At 33.6% G+C, this 19,329-nt stretch overlaps 1 protein-coding gene across 4 annotated transcripts in view; it reads left to right on the plus strand.

Annotated features, from left to right (window-relative positions):
- Positions 1–19,329, plus strand: part of LOC134529812 (uncharacterized) — a 92,606-nt gene that overhangs the window by 55,257 nt on the left and 18,020 nt on the right. For 2 of the 4 annotated variants that reach the window (XM_063364277.1, XM_063364278.1), the window contains 4 exons: positions 37–288; positions 4,621–4,740; positions 8,623–8,782; positions 13,332–14,131. In XM_063364277.1, the coding sequence (XP_063220347.1) occupies positions 37–288; positions 4,621–4,740; positions 8,623–8,782; positions 13,332–14,131 (1,332 nt within the window). Of the gene's footprint in view, positions 1–36; positions 289–4,620; positions 4,741–8,622; positions 8,783–13,331; positions 14,132–16,927; positions 18,251–19,329 lie in introns of those variants that run through there. The other 2 variants (XM_063364279.1, XM_063364280.1) reach the window with 2 other exon arrangements.

Here is a 19,329-nt window from a genome sequence, read left to right on the forward strand (position 1 = left end):
ATGAAAAATGTTTCTTTACCTTTCTTTCTTCCCCAGAAAGACGAAACGTGAGTGTGAAAGATGTTGGTTGTGGTGATTGTAAAGGCTGGTTACTTCATCGTTTCCGTTCAAGTGGGGCAGGTGCTACATGGCTCAAAGTATGGTTTATATTAAAAGATATAATTTTTTATGGATTCAAGACTCCACAAGCAACTAAAGCCCACATTATGATTATTTTACCAGGCTTTACTGTGTGTGTAGCAGAAGAAGTTAAGTCCAGAAGTTTTGCTTTCAAGATTTATCACACAGGCAAGTGAACATTTTTCTTTTTATTGGTTTACAGGTATTTTTGAACTAATGTTTGGCTGTACAACCTGTTGGGCGAGCATTTAAAACTAAATGATAACAAATATTTTTTTTTACTTTTGGGAGATGTATGCCAAAATAAATTTGATGATTTTATTTTGGATAATAAAATATTTCTAATTTTTTTTTAATTTGTGCTTGTAGTAGCTAAGTGTATATATCTCTAGAGCCACAGTTATGATACTTTTCCAGACCTATTTTGATTTATTTAATGTAATTCCATTTCTTTTGTTATCACAAAAGGTGTATTATTTTATTTGAGATTTATGTGTTGTCAACAATCTGTAAATCACACTGAAATTACTCAAAAAAAACAAAGCTGAAGAAATAATTGGCTACTTCCCGGATTAAATATTCTGATATCTTGTCACATTCAAAGCTATTCAGGAAGTTTTATACAACTTATGTGACTTTGCAGCTTAAAATCTTCATTCTACTATAAAATTTCTTGATTCACTTTAAAATACAATATGACTCAATGATTAAAAAATTCTGACTGAAAATTTTATAATTTAAAAAAAGCTACCATAATGTTGTAAAATAATTGTTATTAAATTGGATTGAATTTCGGTCCAGCAATCATTTTGGTTTCCATGGTTCCTGAAATCACTCCAGGCAATTGCTGGGGTGGATTCTTAGAATAGAGCATGGTTGATTCCTTCCCCAACATCCCTGATCTCTGCCTTAAGTTACCGTCTCTAATGACCTCGTCTGTGAAAATAAAATGAATAAATTTAGTGATGGTATCACAGGGTGTCTACAGGTCACGGAAGTCACGGAAGTCTCCAAAAAGTAACTAAAATGAAGCGCTGGTCACGGAAGTACCGAAAATGTGGCGCAATTGTTGTGGAAGTCACGGATTAATGTTTATTTACCCGTCGTACGTAACGTTTCGATACAAATCGATAGTTTGCGGGTGTAGAAATCGACATATGCTCATCGATAGTCTCGCGGAAGCAGACGTTGATATCTTCTAATCGATAGTGCTTTCCTGTTTGCTGTTTCCTTTGTCTTCGAAACACGTATGTTTGGATTTGTTTGTAGATTTGTAATGGCTGCCGACTTGTGTTGTGTAAAGTGGCGTGGGTTTTACTAATTATAACGTCATGTAGTTGTAATTCTTGTGAATATAAAACCGGAAAGAAAACGTTTTCGTTTGTGTGCCAGTTAACTGAGTTTATAGTAAAAACGTTCCGTGCGTTATTTACCAGTAAATCGATGTGTGCTTTTCTAATTAATCGCCACTGCAACGTTTTAGCACGTGGTACTAAATATAGATCGGCCAAAAGGTGATTCTGTAATTGGTGCAAAATATTTCTTGACTTTTATGTATCATGTGCTATTTAGGAACATGGAAGAGTTTGTTGTAACAAAAAGTTACAGTTAATTATTACTTAAGTTCTGGAAATTCTGATTGACACGTCTTCACGTGTTTATTTATTTATATGTGTGAAATATAAAAGAAATGCCTGGAAAGTGCAGTTTCCAAGATCAGTGGTTCAAAATGCCTTGCGCAATAGAAGGAAATTGGACGTCTTGGCTTAGGCCTGTAGAAAAGTCACAATACAAAGCTTATTGCACTATTTGTAGAAGCGACTTTGGTATTTCCGATGGTGGTGTATACTGTGTTAAAGTTCATGAAAAGGGGAAAAAACATGTTCAGAAACTCCTGGAAATCTCTAAAGGTAAGCAAACATTACTGCAATTTTCTAAGAAAAATGATGCTCCATCTGTGTTGGCAACAGGCACTTCACCAATGAACACTGAAACACAGAATGACTGTTCTAGCGGAACAACTAATAGTGATACTAAAAGAAATGAATGTGCAGGTACTTCTGGCATAGGCCTAGGCAATTTCATTTTGAAGGATGACGTAGCAAAGGCAGAAATTGTTTGGGCTTTAAATAAAGTAGTTACTCATGGGTCTTCACGTGGCTCAGGATCAAGTTCTGAACTGTTTCCGTACATGTTCCCCGATAGTTTGATTGCAAAAAATTTCATGATGCAAAAGGACAAATTGTCCTATGTTATTACTTATGGTCTTGGACCTTATTTTCAAAGTAAACTTGTAGATGAAGTAAAAAATGCAAATTTTTTTGCTATTTCCCTCGATGAAAGTTAAAATAAAATTAGTCAGAAAGGTCAAATGGATCTGATTGTACGTTTCTGGGATGAAGATTGCAATGCAGTTGTGACCAAGTACCTGACATCAACATTTCTTCAACGAGCAACAGCAAAAGATTTGTTGGAAACTTTCACAACTACTATGGCCAATCTAGGTTTGCCCCTAAATCACATTTTGCAAGTATCTGTTGATGGGCCTAACGTGAACTTAAAGTTTTTACGTGACTTGCAAGACAGTATTGGTAACGAGCTGGATGGAAATGGAAAGCCTTTTGATACTGGAACATGCCCTTTACATGTTGTGCAAGGGGCTTATAAAACAGTACACACTACAGTAGGATGGAAAATACATGAATTTTTGCGATCTGTGTACTATCTGTTCAGGGATTTTCCGGTTAGAAGAGCTGAATACACTCTGAAGACTGTTTCTGAAGTTTTCCCACTCAAGTTCTGCCAAGTTAGATGGGTTGAAAATTCAAGAGTACTTCAAAGAGCCATTGAGATGTTTCCATCACTTGTGAAATATGTCAGTGCAGTAGAGAAAAATCCCCCGAATTCTCAGTGTTATGTAAGAGTGAAAGAAGCCTTGAAAGATAAGCTATTGTTTGCAAAGTTGGAATTTCTTCTATCAGTTTCATTGAAGCTAGAGCCTTTTCTAACGAAATTCCAGTCCAATGATGCTTTATTTCCGCTGCTCTATCAAGATACGTTGTCTCTCTTGATAGGCATTGGCACTCGCATCTTGAAGAAAAATGTGGTAGAAGACATCAAATCGGGTGTTCAGCTGACAAATGTTGATGTATACAATTCAGATGTCTTGAAAGCTGTGAGCAATATAGATATAGGATTTGGTGCCAAAGCAGCATGCAAAGACCTTAAAGAGGTTGTAGTGTTGTTGTTTAGAAATGAATGCAGGTGTTACTTACAACATATATTTTCAAAGTTTACTGTGAAGTCTCCACTCAAAAGTAAAATTGTTAAAGGAGCATCCTGTTTATCGCCTGAAGTCATCAGAAGTAGTCTATTAAGAAACTCACGCATTACCACTGCATTAGACATTTTTGTGTCAAATGGACACATGGCTCCACATGTAGCAGACTGCATCAAACGAGATTACTTGATTGTTTGTGACAATGCAGCTGTTAAAGATGCTATAGAGACATATGATTGGAGGTCTCAAAAATTGGATGCCCTTGTTTTGGAATTAATTTCTATGGCGAAGGTGGACAATGCTGCCCTGATTCAGTTTTGCAAGAAGATTTTAGTTATGTTTCATGGCAATGCTGCAGTTGAGAGGGGGTTTTCAGTGAACAGAGAATGTCTGGTAGAAAACTTGTCGGAAGCCTCTTTGATAGCACAGAGATGTGTGTATGATTCTGTTCATTCAGAAGGTGGAGTTAAAAATGTCCAAATCACTAAAAAAATGATCCATTCTGTAAGGAATGCATCTGCCAGGAGACAGGAAGCACTCAGGATGAAAAACATGAAGAAAGATGAGGAAGTAGAAGCAAAGAGGAAAGCCAAGTCAGAACTGAAGGAACTGCAAGCTACAAAACGCAGGATGTTAGAAATGCATAAGGAGGAAATGACCAGCATGGAGGATAGGATAACATTTTTGAAAAAGCAGGCTTAAAATTATGAATTATGTTTCTATCCATATCCACAGTGCAGAAACACATAGGCCTACAAATTTAAATATTAACTGTCAGTGTTTTTTGGCCAGTGTTGACATTGTGGTCTTGTATAACAACTGCTAACACCCGGGACTATTAAAAGGTAAGCACATAAAACTGTGTAATATTTTTTAGTATATTTTGTTGCTTTTTCGTTATTTTCAATAGTGTATGTTATTACATAGTCAATAAGTTGCATTAAAAATATTCCTTTTTTCTGTGTGGTATAATGTGAAACGTTTCTGAAAACTTTTTACCTAAAAATGAAACGTGTAATTCGAAGTATCAACTTTTCTTGAAAAGGTCACCAAAAGGTCACCAAAAAGTCACCAAATTAAATTTTCTGTTGCCTGTAGACACCCTGTATCATCTGTTGTATCAATCAAGACCTCTTCCTTGCTCATTTTTAATTTGTAAAGTAATATGTATATGAATGTGAACTATGTTAATTTTATTACTTATATCTTTTTTGTTGTAGGTACTGTTTTTTACTTTGCTGCAGAGACTGCAGATGAACTTGGAGTTTGGCTAGAGTGTCTTTCAGGGGTGGCCATTTCTCAGGAATTGGTTAAACGACCCAAAGACATGAACTCCCACGGTAAGCTGAATTCGTGTAAGAACCATTTTTTTCGCTGTTGGTACCATTTTTTAATGGGGCTTAGTCAGGTCTATTGAACCATTGGTTACATTCCAGGTTGGCCCGGCAATACAACCCAGAAAAATAACAAGACATTTTAATCACTTGAAAAGTTTATTTTTATATACGATGATTTTGAGGTTTGGTTTTTTATGTTCGTATAGTTGCCAAAATTGAAGATAAATTATTCCCTTCGGATAAAAAAAATTTATGTAGTTGCATTAAAATTTAAAGAGTTCAGGGTAGTCTTTTATTATTATTCCTCAAAACAAAAAAAAATAGATCATAACTTACATAACAGTTCCAGATGATGTCACATATTCACTATAGCGCATCACTCGACTAAACAAAAAAAATTCAAGTTCCTTTGTTTCAATTTTAAGTTAAGCCTGGCCCCGACCATCAGGCGTGAAGTTGGCTATTCGTAACTTAATTGTTTCCGGCGAGCTGCCGACGACGCGACCACACATAGAGACAATCGAGCGACAATTGACTTGCACCACACTGTTACCTTCCTTTGCAAAGTTAGAGACAAAGGGAGGCAACCCCGTGGGCCGACTGACCAATCACAACACAGTATTTATTACCTGACCACATAGGGAAAAATGTTTTTCTCTAAAAGTCTGGGAAGACACATCACACCACCTCAAGGCTCGCCCTGATTGGCTGGCGAGGCAGCGCCCTGAGAAAGTTCCAGTCTAGTGCTGCGCAGTCATGCGCCCACGTGCTGGGTTTTTCCAACAACGCACTAACTTGAGGCGTGAAAAATAACTTGCTGGCGACAGTGTCGCGCCTGTCTTCCTTTCTTTTGAAACCTTCTAGAATGTTGTAGAAGTTACAGTATTACTACCCAGAATATGCTTTAAAATTTGACAAAACGTAATTAATACACGTGTTAATTTTAAGTGATAAAGTAAATTACAGTGAAACAAATAATAATAATAAAATACACTAAATTCAGCTTTATATAGAATCCAACCTAACTCAGTAATAATATTAAAGCACAAACAAAATTACTTAAATTACTATACATAATATACATACGTACAAAATAATTATGAAACATTCAGAAAACATCAACATTAAACATTCTCAGCCAAAGTGTTATTGATAGTAGAGGGCAGGAATCCTGCAATGTTACACATTTTATCAAAATTTTTAATAATATATTGGATATCAAACATATTATCTCATACCTATCAACAATAGTCTATCAAAAGTTATGCAGTAAATTTCTTACATTGCTGTCTACATAAAATTTTACTTTTTGCTTCCTTGAATAAGCATATTATTTTTTTCTCGAGTACATAACTTAATTAAGTATAGTCTTTTCTCTGAGTAGAAAGTTTGATATTTTGATGCTTGAGTGACTGAAGGTTAGGTTATCTGAGAAAAATCACACACATTGTAAAAATAACCTTTAAAACATGTCAGCATGACCATGAGGACTGTTATTTAGGAAGATGAGGCTTGGCTGAAGACTTTGAAAGCATAGCATCAATTCTGCATGAGTCAGTATCATGCTGCACTTTCATCCTTCCAGTGTAAGAGAAACAATTTAATTTCATTATGTTCAAAATTATCTCCATCCAAAATAAATGACTCGTTAGGAATCATGCCTGTCCCAGCTTCCAAATATTCACTGCTAATTGAGTTTAAATATGGAGAGAAAAAAAAACCAACCCTCTATTATAATAGTTATAATGGGAGGGGGTGGTGGTAGTAGTAGCAGTAGTAGTAGTAGTAGTAGTAGTAGTAGTATTAATGTATAACCCCTTATTTATATTTTTCAAGGGACCTCTAGAAAAGTTTTGTAAATTGCAGTAAAATGTAATTCAAGGGAAAGTTTTTTGTCTGTTAATGCTCTAAATTGTACAGTGAATATTGATTCAGTATGTTATGTATTGATTAGAGGTGTGCGAAGCTTTGGAAAGTCGGAAATCAAATCAAAGGCTAATCTTCTACTTCTTCTGGAAAATTAAAAAAAAACTTTGAAGATTTGGAAGATTTTTTCTTAGAGTCTAATACCTTAAAAACATTCTGAAACACTGTTGTTAAGGGCCATTAATAACATCCGTGATGTCTGGCTAGCTGCATTTTTTACAACGGAAGAGAACCAGCCACAGTCGTTATAAATTGATTAGAACTGTCAGCACGATGCTCTGCCCCCCCCAGTGTTGTAACTGCTGCCGAAGATGTTTATGTGGGCAGTTATCTTCTCCCACCTACCTAACAAAAAAAAGTGTGGTGTTAGAAGTTTTTTGATTTTAGGCACTGAATTATTTTGAAATTTATCGTAACAAAAATTAATAAATAATCAGAATTCAATATTAATTTAAACATGTGTATAAAATTAATTATTTAATTTAGTAACTTAATTAAATTACATTTTCATTAGTAATAAAAATTAATATACTGAATTTTTATTCTGATTTATTATTCTTGATTATTTATTAAATAATAATGTAATGATTTGTAATTTATAATGGAAATAAAATATACAAACAGGAACATAACCTCACTTACATAAATACTCTTGATAATACACTTGAAAATTTTACAAACACAATTTATATCACTAATAATTATAATAATAACGAAGGTTTTTAATTATCTGAAGCACTATTCAATATCAATAACTAAATTTCTTTATGCGACACTCACGTAGTTCTGCACTCGCCGCTAGAATTTGTTACCGGAGCAGCCACGTAGACTGGTATTAACTTTGTGTTGGATATCTTAAATTATAAGTTTTAGACCACAGGTTTTGGTGCATCTGTGGCCACGCGGAGCAGACAATAGATCTGTTGGCCCTTCTTACTATGCATAACAAGCAATTGCAGGATTTTCATTAACAAACTCCAAGTGAATATCGTGCCCAAGTGATGAACCTAGAATTTTTGTTTCACTACGAGTTTTAGTTGGTTTTGGAGTGTGAATGTTATAGCGTTGTAAAATGGCGGCTATGTTCAGTGTTTGGTAAAAAGAGAAAAATAAATCTGCAAACTTTATCCGTGACTTATTTTATTTATGCAAGGCAATCTTAAAGATAAACAGACTTAACCTAAAAAAGTAATATTCTGTGGAACTGAAATTGTTCTTCTGTATTGTCACAACGTAAATAGCAAGATATAAGTTTTTTGGGTGTAATCAAACATTGGTTTGAATTTAAAATAAACCCTACTTCAAGTAAACTGCATAAATTACAGGAAAGCAGAATTATTAACAACATAAATTTGAGGTTTTACAGTATAGCCATCTCTGGATAGTTAAACACACAGTGTATGAATGGTAAACTTAATATTATAATATTTATAGCTACCGTAATGAGCAACTAATGTTATTTGGACAGTTTTTAAGTATATTCTGAAATTTTTTGAAGCTATTTATTTCAGGTTTAAATTTCTGGGTAGGTTAGCTTTTGAATAACATCTCTTAATTAACATTAATGTTTATGTTAGTATCAGGATAGAAATTTTTATGGAATGAATGAATTAAAGGTTAATTTAAGTCCTAATTTGGCATGTTTATGCTCAGAGATTTAAACCGAGACATCCAAGAATATAGCAAACCCTAAACCATTTGAGTACCGACTTGGTACTCATAAATTGAGTTTAAACCTTTGACCCTCGTCACATGAGCACAAAACCTTAGCATTCACAGCTACCAAGGTTCACTATATTAGTTTTGTAATGTATTGTAACTGTTTAAGAAAGTAGAGACTTTTATGGAAATCAAATCATTTACTTACTTTGATCATAAATCTGTATCATGAAATAGAAGTTGTTTGTAAATTAATACTAAAAATTGTGATCTTAAATATATATTTTTTGTTTTGTTTAGATCTCTACTTTAGTGAAACGGATGAGGATTCTGATGGTCAAAAGGATTGTGATTTTGAAGCTAGCATTCCTAAAAATTCTTCAAAATTTAATGGTATTCTTGGCAACACAAATCAGCAACCTGGAAAAGTCTGTCATAATTCAAGAACAGAGTCCAAGAAGTGAGTAAATAATACTTTTCTACAATTTTTATAAGTTGTTATAAATATTTCAACCAAGGTGAGTTCATGTTCATGACATAAAATCTGTTTTATCTGTTGTATTTAAGAAGTCTTATGCTACAGCCTAAATAATTAACAATATGAATGTGATGTAGTCATGAATAGACTAAGGATTAGAATGAACATGTATATTGTAGATCATACATGTTTGTAGAGTTGTGGTACCAGGTTGTCAGTCCTGTTCTGTTCCCAGGGCCTCGACTCCCAACCCCTTCTATCATTAAATTAAAAAAATCTGTTTCCGCTCGTTTGCTTTTTCACAAAAATCTTTGGAACTGAATAGTCAAAGGCTATGTCACGTTTTTGTAGGAAAAGCAGATGGTGGCCACAAGTATTTGGTACTATGCAGTTTTGCCGGCTCTCTACTGCTATATTCGCTCTACAGGATTCGTAAGCCGCAGGCAAGAAGATTAGTGTCACCTGCCCGACCTAATGGGTGTTCTTGTGCATACACTGTGCTGTCGATGCAGTATAATGTGGCTGTTAAGTGTATTTCACACTTTCGTGTGTAGATGATCTGCAGTTTACCAGGGATGTAAACCAATAAATACAAATTTATACAAGATGGTGCTTACATTTGCAAAAACCGTAAATGCATTTTTGTTTGTGTTTAGGAAGGGTGTGATGGATTTTAGATTTCATCTGTCAGAATACAAATTAACATACATTTGAGTGAGAAGAGCAAGTGATCTGAGAATAATGTACATTCTAATATCACCCTCTAATTACAAATATTTAGCTTTTTTTTTTGACGTGATAACGTCTTATAAATCGATGAACGCCGGCTGCACGCACGAAAAAGCATGACTCATTGTCACATTCCGTCTGAGCCGAGTATGCAAGAACTGGCCAACTATCGTGCGAAAAAATCTTTATAATATCAAACAGGTTAAGACGGGGTTTTTAAAAGCAGCAATTTAAAAAATTTGATTTATTTGTCCAATGTCGTCATTTCAAATTAACAATTTATTGACATTGATTTGATTTCAGTTTATTTATATAACTAATTGTTCGTGATTATGTTTAAACAAATTATTTAAATTAAATTTGCAAAAACTGTAAATAATATTTGAAAATTAAAAAGTATACAATTTTTCATCAATGTTTTCTTATGACTTTATCACGTAAAATTATCGTCTGTAAACCGACTTTACAGACAACCCCCTTTTTTTTTTACCTTAGAGATACAATTTTATTCAGGAAGTTTTACCATTTAACAACTACATGTTTATATGAAGTTAGTGATTTCTTAATATATCAGAAATCTTATCATTTGAAGCATTCTTGAATAATTTTCACCTGTAAATACACAACAGTGAAAAAATACTTTGTAAAGTACATAGAATACATTCATATACATACATATTATCTAACAGCAGCTTCGTTGTAACAAGGATTTGGTTGTACCGGATTTTATTGTACCGGAGTTTGTTGTTCAAGGTTTTACTTTATTTATGTTTTATCTAGGTCAAGGAAACACATTAACACAGATATTAATACAGCCATAACATCTTTTTTCGTTGTTAAGGGTAGGCAAACTGAACCTTTATGAATCCTAATACTTGAATTCTTTGTATGTCTGATGTAACTGTAGGAATTTTTTATTCTGTGCATTCATATAAACTTGTTTTATGTGTGCAGTGCAGGAATATTCTCTCGGTGACAGGTCATAAACAGTAATGGATAATGTGTGAAAGAACGTTGATATCAAATGACTGAGACTTGCTACAAAAGCATCTCTTTAGTAAAACTTAAGTTGTAGCCGACACTATAGTCGAGTGATCTGGTACCATTGTGGGAGTGGGATTAATTCTTTGTAATACAGTCATTTGATTTGTGAACAAGTGTGAAGTGTAAGGGTGTGCGAAGACTTTTTTTTTCCTATTTGAATCAGAGTTGATGAAGAAGATAAGTATTCGCCGAAGATGTAATCGAAGTCAAAGATCACTTAAATATTTTGCTACATTAAGAAAAAATCCATAGATAAACTTTGAGTGCTTGAGTAGATGTTCAATTAGCGTATACTAAGTAAGAACAATGTAGGAAACATTTAGCAAGTTACCCAACTGCCTCTGCTTGTAAATAAAAAGCTAAAATTGAGAAACCAAAAATTATACATGTAATAGCAGGATTAACTCATAAAGTACATTTCAAACCTGGACAATTTAATATTATTGCATATATCTTAGCATATGTTCAAATATCTTGAAAACGGGCAGTTTTGCAAGTTCTGAAACACTGTGTCAGGAAATTGGCCCTGTTTTTTTATTAAATGTATAAGTATACAACCCTCAGTAAACATAAATAAACTGAAAATTTGATATGAAGATTCTTGTCTCTCTCTCTCTCTCCCGCTTTATCATGTACACCTTAAATAAACTAAACAATTGTAACATTTACAAGCACTTAGTATAATGTTAATCTGCTATACAAATAGAGTTTAGCATCAGCTAAATACAGTTGTTTGTACATATCATGATTTCATATTGCTGATTTGCAGAAATTTAAATTTTTTGTGAGAAATAAAATGAAAAAGGTGAGTAAAAGAAAGAACTCAACATCAAGATGTGACCAATTTATGACATTTCTGAGTTATAAAGAAGTGTCGTAATTTTCTATTCACATGCAATATTTGTACATCAAATTATTAGATACTGCTACAAATTTCCATATTTCGCTAATTTTTCTAATTTTTGCTGTGATATAAGGTCCACATTCTCTCTGTTCGTGCCTGATGACAGGAACAGATGTCAGTTCTCAAAACGTCGCAACTGTTGTCATTGGAAACCTTCTGTGTTAGTGCTATCGTTGTTGTGTTGTGTTGTGTTTATATGTTTGCTGCATTGTCCAGGTTTGTTGTCTGCCTGCATTTAATCTGTCTGGTCGTTGTTAGCTTACTGTGTTTGTCTGTGTTGTTATATTATTTTTCATGACTAAGTTCCTTCAATGGAATTTTTGTGCCGTCTGATTATTAGAGGTTGAATATGTTTTTGTCCGTGCTACCGTCATTGTGTTGTCCATGATACTTGTTTAGTTTCTTCGTTGGTGCCGTTTGTCCAACATCAGCTAATCCAGTATTGTATTCTGTGAATATTATTATTATTATTTTTTTTTTTTTTTTTTTTTTTTTTTTTAATATGACAGACAGTGCAAAACTACAATGTTGTATTGCCAGCATTAAATCTGACTTCAAAGCTCAAATTTAGTTTGTCTGTGTTAGACTGATAATAGTGCTGGCATTCAATATGAGAGTAAAAAAGTTTGTAAATTCAAATTGAAATTAGCCATTGAAATTATCTAATCAGATTAAAGTCAATGGTTTATCATCCTCACTCTCTGTCTCGCACAGACTAACTGAAACTGATCTCTTAGCTTGTAAATATTAGGTTTGTATTATCATAGTTCAGAAACTAATTTGAAATTAGATAATTTAAAATAATATAAATATGTTTTCATAAATAAGTAGTTTTTCACCATTTTTAAATTTTCATAAATGAATTCTCTTTTAAAATAACTTTCCAAGTTAACAGAGAAATTTTTCTTACAGAATGAATAGTTAAATTTTACCAGATTAAAACTTTTTGTAATGTTAGTCATATGCAATCATTTTTTGTTTACCCAAAAGTATAGCTTGTTTGATTTTACTTTGAATTAACAATAGTAGGGTTATTCATGATTGTGTGACAATAATTAGAACAGAGAAATTTGGTAATTTGAAGCCACAGTATGTAATAATTTGGTGCAGGGTGGCATTTAAAAAAAAATGTTTAAAAATATGCCTATAGCTCCATAACTAGATTTTTTTTCATTCAGAACCATCATTAATTGGCCTTACAACTGTTCACTGTTTATGCTTATCACGCAATATCGTATTCAACATTTATGAGTTTTATTTTAGATTTAACTTCCATTTAGGGAAAAAAGATAATACTCTCTTTTCATGATAAGGTGAGACTTTTTTTTACCCATCCTTCAGCAAACATTCAAACTTTTGTCACCTCATTACTGTCACCAGACTTACTTATCATGTTTAATTTTTATTTTATTTCACAAAATATCCAGCTACCTAAGTCTAAATGTTAACTGAAGACCTGGGAGATATGTCTCGATTTATCTTGAACAGATTGTAACCACCACGGATGTTATTTATTGCCCAAACAGCAACAGTGTATTCAGCTTTTAACGTATTCTGCTCTAAGAAAAATCTTCGGAATCTTCAAAGTTTATAAATTTTTCCAAAATGAAGTCGAAGAAAATTCCTCTCTGATTTAACTTTGACTTTCAGGAGCTTCGCACACCATTACTTAAGTTTTTTTTTTTTTGTGTTCTAATTCTTTATGTGCTTCAGTAATATTCTAACATGTATTAGTTTACTATATTTATGTTATAAAAGCATAGAACAATATTCTAGGAATATTTTTTTGTGTATTTGTGTTTCTGACCTGTTGGAAAAATATTTTTCACCTTTCCTCAATTGTTTTCTGTTTAGAACTGATAGTCCAAAAATATTTGGCTCATTGAAGAAGATAGTTTCTAAAGCAGATAATAATGGTCCTGCAGCATATTCTGAATTGCCAGAACCTACTTCTGCTAGTTTGGATCGAAAATATTTAAATTTCTTGGGTGGAATGCGAAACGGTAATGTACCTGTGCCTACGGCTCAATTCCGCAGTTACCGTAGATCCCCAAAAAAAAGACTCGTACAGGAATCTGGAGCAGGAGACAAAAATTCAGATCAAATATCTAATGATGTGTATCTACCTAGCAAAAGTGGTAAGTTTATGCCTCCTCGAGTGAACATTTTGGATACTGAAGATATGTCAACTAACGTAAAACTTGAAACATTGTGTATGGAAAATTTCTCACTCGAAGACACTTTCAAGTCATGTGACACTTCTGATGCAAATGTTAGAGGACCACCCATTTTTAAAAAAAATCAAGGTGTAAATACGCTACCAACTTTAGAAAGAAGAGAGAAAGCTATGCTTCAATCCCACAAATTTCTCAAGGAACGCAGTGCTCGTGATCGTCAAATTCATGCTTCGAATCCAACTCTCCAGCTTTCATCTGATATGCAAAATTATCGCTTAGCAGCAGAAAGACTGAGAAAATTTGGATTAGGTCATAATCATCAGCAAGAGGACACGTCTGGTTTCATAACTCTTGAAGAGTTGATGATTTCTCGTCAGGAAGAAGAGAAATTTAAAATGCACCAATCAAAATTAGGTTCTGTGAGCAGTATTGGGTCTAAAAGTAATTCACCCCATCAAAATTCTGATCCAAGTAATGGTAAGTTTTTTTCAATGGTATTTTTTTCTGGCATGAAATAACAGCATTATTTATAATAATACAAATTACACTAGAAATGACAATAATTTGTATTAAGATAGATTAATTTTTAAGGTTTATTTAAACTAAAGGCCATTAGAGTCAGTTAATTAAAGTAAATTAATCCAGGAAACAAAGCTACTCTATCTAATCTCACCTGTGTGTTGGTGAATAATCGTTAATTGCTATTGCAAGTGTGGGCACATTTTATTCAACTTTCTGTATTGGCAGTTGTAAAAGTAGTATAGATAATATGTATAGCTGTAGTGAAACATCCTCTTCATTTACATATTTGTAATTATCAAGGACACTAGAGGCCTTCCAGTTCATTATTTTGTATTCAAAGCAAATGCAGTCCAGTTTGCATTCATTGTAAAGAATTTGGTAGTTTCCATCATATGAAGCTTCTTCTGTTCCCTAGGTACGTTTATGAATTTTAGTTATTTGGGATTAAAGTTTTATTATTGTTTAAAAAACTTAATTTGTACCCAAAAACGTAATTTAAATTTTTGGTGCAAATAACAGTTTTTGGGAGTATAAATTTTAACATTTTCTTGACATACTGTTTTTTAGTACTTTTTTTTTGTTTTGTTTTAATGTTGCATTTAGAATTAAGTAATGGTATTTTTCAGAGTGAGAAAGAGTACTTTACCTCGTAAATGTGTATATCAGCAGGTTTCTTCAGTCAAAGGTGGCTGGCTGCCTTTAAAACTTTGTGTGTACCTGTCTTGCAACAACTGTTCTGTGTTCTTTCAGTGTTAACAAATGTGCAAATTCTTTTATGGTCTTCAACCCGTGTACGAGGGGGGCCCAAAAAAAAGGGAATTTTTGTCATAAAAAATTTATTTATTACCTTTTTTACAAAGTTCCTTCAGTCGCCTTCAAAGCACTCTCCATTAGATGCAATGCAACTTGTCAAATTGTTTTTCCCGCGGTTTGAAGCACCTCTGTAACTTTTCAATTGTGATATTCTCCAGTGCCCTTCGCCAAGCTATTTTTACTGCCGCCACATCATAAAAATGCATCCCTTTTAGATTTTCTTCAATCACAGAAACAAGAAAAAATCACATGGGGCAAGGTTTGGCGAATACGGAAGGTGGGGAACGACAGACTACCCCTGAGAGGCCGAATAGCGGTTCACTCGTAAGGCCGTGTGTGCGGGGGTGTCGTGATGAAGAAACCAGTCACCTGATCTCAGGCGTTTCCTTCGCACATTCTCTCGCAAACATCTTAAAACTTCCAAATAAAAGTTCTAGTTAACAGTCTGGCCAAGGGAAACAAATTCCAGATGCACAATTCCACGAACATCATCGTTTTCGTTTTAACATTCGACATCACTTGTCTTGCTTTTTTTTTTGTCTAGGGGAGTTGGAAGTCTTCCACCAGCTTGACGCATGCTTGGTTTCTGGGTCATACCCGTAACACCAACTCTCATCACCTGTAATGGCTTTGGTCAAAAAGTTTGGATCACTTTCAATCTCTTTTTAAAGTCCTGGCTCAAATTCACTCAAATGTTTTTTTTTTTTTTTTAATCCTGCTTGAGAAGGCAATAAACAAATTAAGCGGTGACAAGTCTCATTTTAAAATCCTCAGTCAAAATCCGCTGGCACGAGCTCCAACTCACTCCTGTCTCTTCTGAAATTTCGTCAATCATGAAATGACAATTCTCGTTAATTTTTTGGCAGATTTTTTGACGTTTTCATCGTTTCGAGATGTTGAAGGGCGCCCAGAACGAGCATGGACTTCAACACTCACCTCACCATGTTTAAAGCGTCCAAACCACTCAAAATCTTGTGTGCGGCTCATAGCAGCCTCCTCAAAAGACTGTCGAAGCATTTGGTTAGCTTCCGTTGCCTATTTTTCAAGCAGGAAACAAAATTTCAAGCACACTGTTTGTTCTTTTAAATCTGCCCTAACAATTTTGCAGGCAAAACACGAGAACAGTAATAGAAAAACAATATTACGATCAAACGTTAACCTACAAACTGATGCCGTCTACGAATGGCAGCGCTCTATCAGTCTGGTTTCTTTTTAGGTCCCCCCTCGTATATGTGCGGCAGGAAGGTAGATTATAATTATTATAAATGATGGGTGCTGGCTATCTTAGGCACTATTATGATAGTGTACTGAGCTAGTGTTGCTGCCAAGACAAGTGAAGTGCATGCCTAAATCGTCTAGGCACGTCTGGTCTGGCCTAGTGAGACACTAACGCCACATTTATCTGATACCTTACTGAAAAAATAAGTCATACTGCTGTGGTTTTATGCTACCCACTGTCTTTTTATCTGTCTTTCTCTCTTTCTTTCTTTCAAGAACATGCGTGGGGCACACATTAAAGTAGTTTCAATACACACTGTTTCTGTGATACACAATAACTGCTCATTTAATGTGATAAAGTGGTAGGCAAAAATGATATGGCATATTATATACCAAAAAATCAGGCACATAAATTACATTTCACTCAGGTGACAGTCTTTCTTGCCTGTAGATTGAGCGAAAAGCATGCAGGTCCAAAGTTTCATAGTTGGTCTGAGTAGCACAACTAACACTCCACACTGCAACCACATAGCAATGCCAAATTTGTGCAGCTTGGTTAAGCTATATACCTGAAATGATTAAGGGGGCTTGTAAAAATTGTGAAGAAAACTATTCAAGTGTGTGTAGTATTAAAATAAGACGGAAGCCAAGAGATCATAAATTACAGGAAAGTTTTGACATTGTTTTTACAGTAATACACTTATTTTATTATTTGACTAGGTTTTCATAAAACTTACCACTTCACTGCACCAGAAGATGGTGAGAACATTCTGATGGAATGGGTCACTGTTGACAATTTTGAAATCTTGTTTTGAAGGTACAGTTCATGGAGGTAGGTACATCTTCAGATGCCGTACTCTGGACAGGCCTAATATTTACCCATCAAGGATCATGAAAGGTGCCAAGTAGAATTTTAGTATTTGGTCAACTAAGGTTTATAATTTAATTTTGGCAGTGATTTTGTCGTGATTTTGTATTTCCTACATTTTCACTTTGGTCTCCCAGCGTAAATACTCCCTTATTTCATATAATTATCTACTTTTACAGTCACTTGTCACTTTTGTCAACCTCTGTATTAGTTAAAATCAAACATCTCCCTTTTTACAAACTATTTTTGGATGAAAATTAAACCGTATTAACGTTAACAAGAGTTATCTGCCAGTGCTTCAAAAATATTAGTAGAACAAAATTATAACCTTTTGCTAATAATACCAATTAATAACCCATTAGGATATTACTAATCATACCAATAAATTCTTTATGATGGCTAAGCAAGAATATTTACTGACAATCCCTTTGTGTCATGTAAATAAACAATACCGTAGTTATCTTTATTTTTTCTCATAATATATGCTGGATGGAAGTTTCACTCTCTCCTCAATCGGGTCCTTGATTGGAATTACAAATTGTTTATTTAACTAAACTGTTAACTCTAGGACATTGGTCATTAACCCCTACAAAATTTTAAAGAATCGTTAAAACCAAGGCATACAACTCACCAAAAAGATATTTTTTTAGATTTTGCAAGTACAGGGTATCAGTGTGTCTACAAGTCACAAAAGTCACAAATAGTAAGACAACTGTTGACTGGCCAGAAAAGCCATAAAACTTAAACAAGCCTTTGCTAACTTGCATTTTGTTTTTAGACTCGTTACTTTAGTGTATTGTCACACATTATGTATAAATAGTTGGAGACTGTCCACTTAAATCATGTGGAAATTACCTCTAAAAAGAACTTTAAAATAGCACATTCCTACTAATACTGGTTCTAATGCACATTACATTTGCTCATGTTTAATTTTGCTGATTTATGTATGGTATAAAAAATGTGTAAGAATTTTTTATTAAAAGGTCCTGAAAGTGGTTCACCTGATATTTTTAAACATGCTGGGTATGTTATAGATTAATAATCATAAATTTGTGAGGTGCTGAAACCTACCAAACATTAATAATGGAGTAAAATAGGTGCAGCATGCTTTTCGTCACACTGAATTATTGTTTTTTTAATTGGTTTTATGTATTACCATGGCTATAAAATGTATTTTCTTGGATTTTGGTACTGGTTTCAATTTTTTTTTTTTTTTTTTTTTTTTTTTTTTTGTGAATGTTCTGCTATCTAGTAGGTAGTTGGAAAAGTTAGTCTAACTAAACAAAACCGAATGCAGTAGAAAAAATTCTATTCTGGTTTATTATATTAATTTTTCTGTGTTTCTTTTTGTGGATAAAATATCAATTCCTTATGTTTTTAAGGTTTTAATTTCAAGGAGTTTTGTATTCAATACACACAAAGATTTTTTAAAATCACATTTTTAAATTACTTTCCATACAGTATGAAGGCTCGTTTGTGTATTGTAATTTATTTTATAAGAATGGTATTTTTTTACTGCCTAGTATACCATTAAATCATTATCATTATTTAAGCATGTGTAGAACACAATGTATCTCAAGCTTTCTCTTGATATAGCATTGCTGTGCTAAATGGCAATCTGATGTGTTTTATATAGCATCCTTGCACTTTAAGGAAAGTGTAAACTTAAATTTTTTTCTCATTTATAACAGCTTAAACATTTTATTCTAAGGCAAGTAGCAATGACACAAATCAATAGTTAAATTACTACATTTAATATATTCAACCAAATGTTTATTTCTGTCTAAAAAATTTTTCACTCCAATGTAACATACACGTGATAGAATGTCTCAGCATGCTAATTTATAGTTTCAAACCATGGAGATCTGCTTGAAATTTTTTTTGCAAGGGTAAAAACATAGGAGCTTAATAAATATGTATATATTTTTGTGCATATTAACAAAATTTAGCTGTTTTATGATTTTGAACTCAGTGTGATTTTTCATAAATTTAGTTAGCTTTTTATAATGAAAAATAGTTGGTTTTGTCTTGTCACAAATGTCAAGCACTTCAAAACACAACTTTGTTCTTTAACAATTATTCCCAACCAGCTGCAAACTGCTTAGCCTTCACCTATTGTCTTTCACGGGTTGTAACTTTGCTTAGTGCGCCGACAATTAACTTGCCGCGGGGCGTCATGAACAGGCGCTGTCGGAAACACGAATTAAATTAGGTGTGGTGGCTCACATCTGTATAGCTTATTATTTAGAATTAC

The sequence above is a fragment of the Bacillus rossius genome, chromosome 2 (assembly GCF_032445375.1).
Source record: "Bacillus rossius redtenbacheri isolate Brsri chromosome 2, Brsri_v3, whole genome shotgun sequence".
Taxonomy (NCBI): Eukaryota; Metazoa; Arthropoda; class Insecta; order Phasmatodea; family Bacillidae; genus Bacillus; species Bacillus rossius.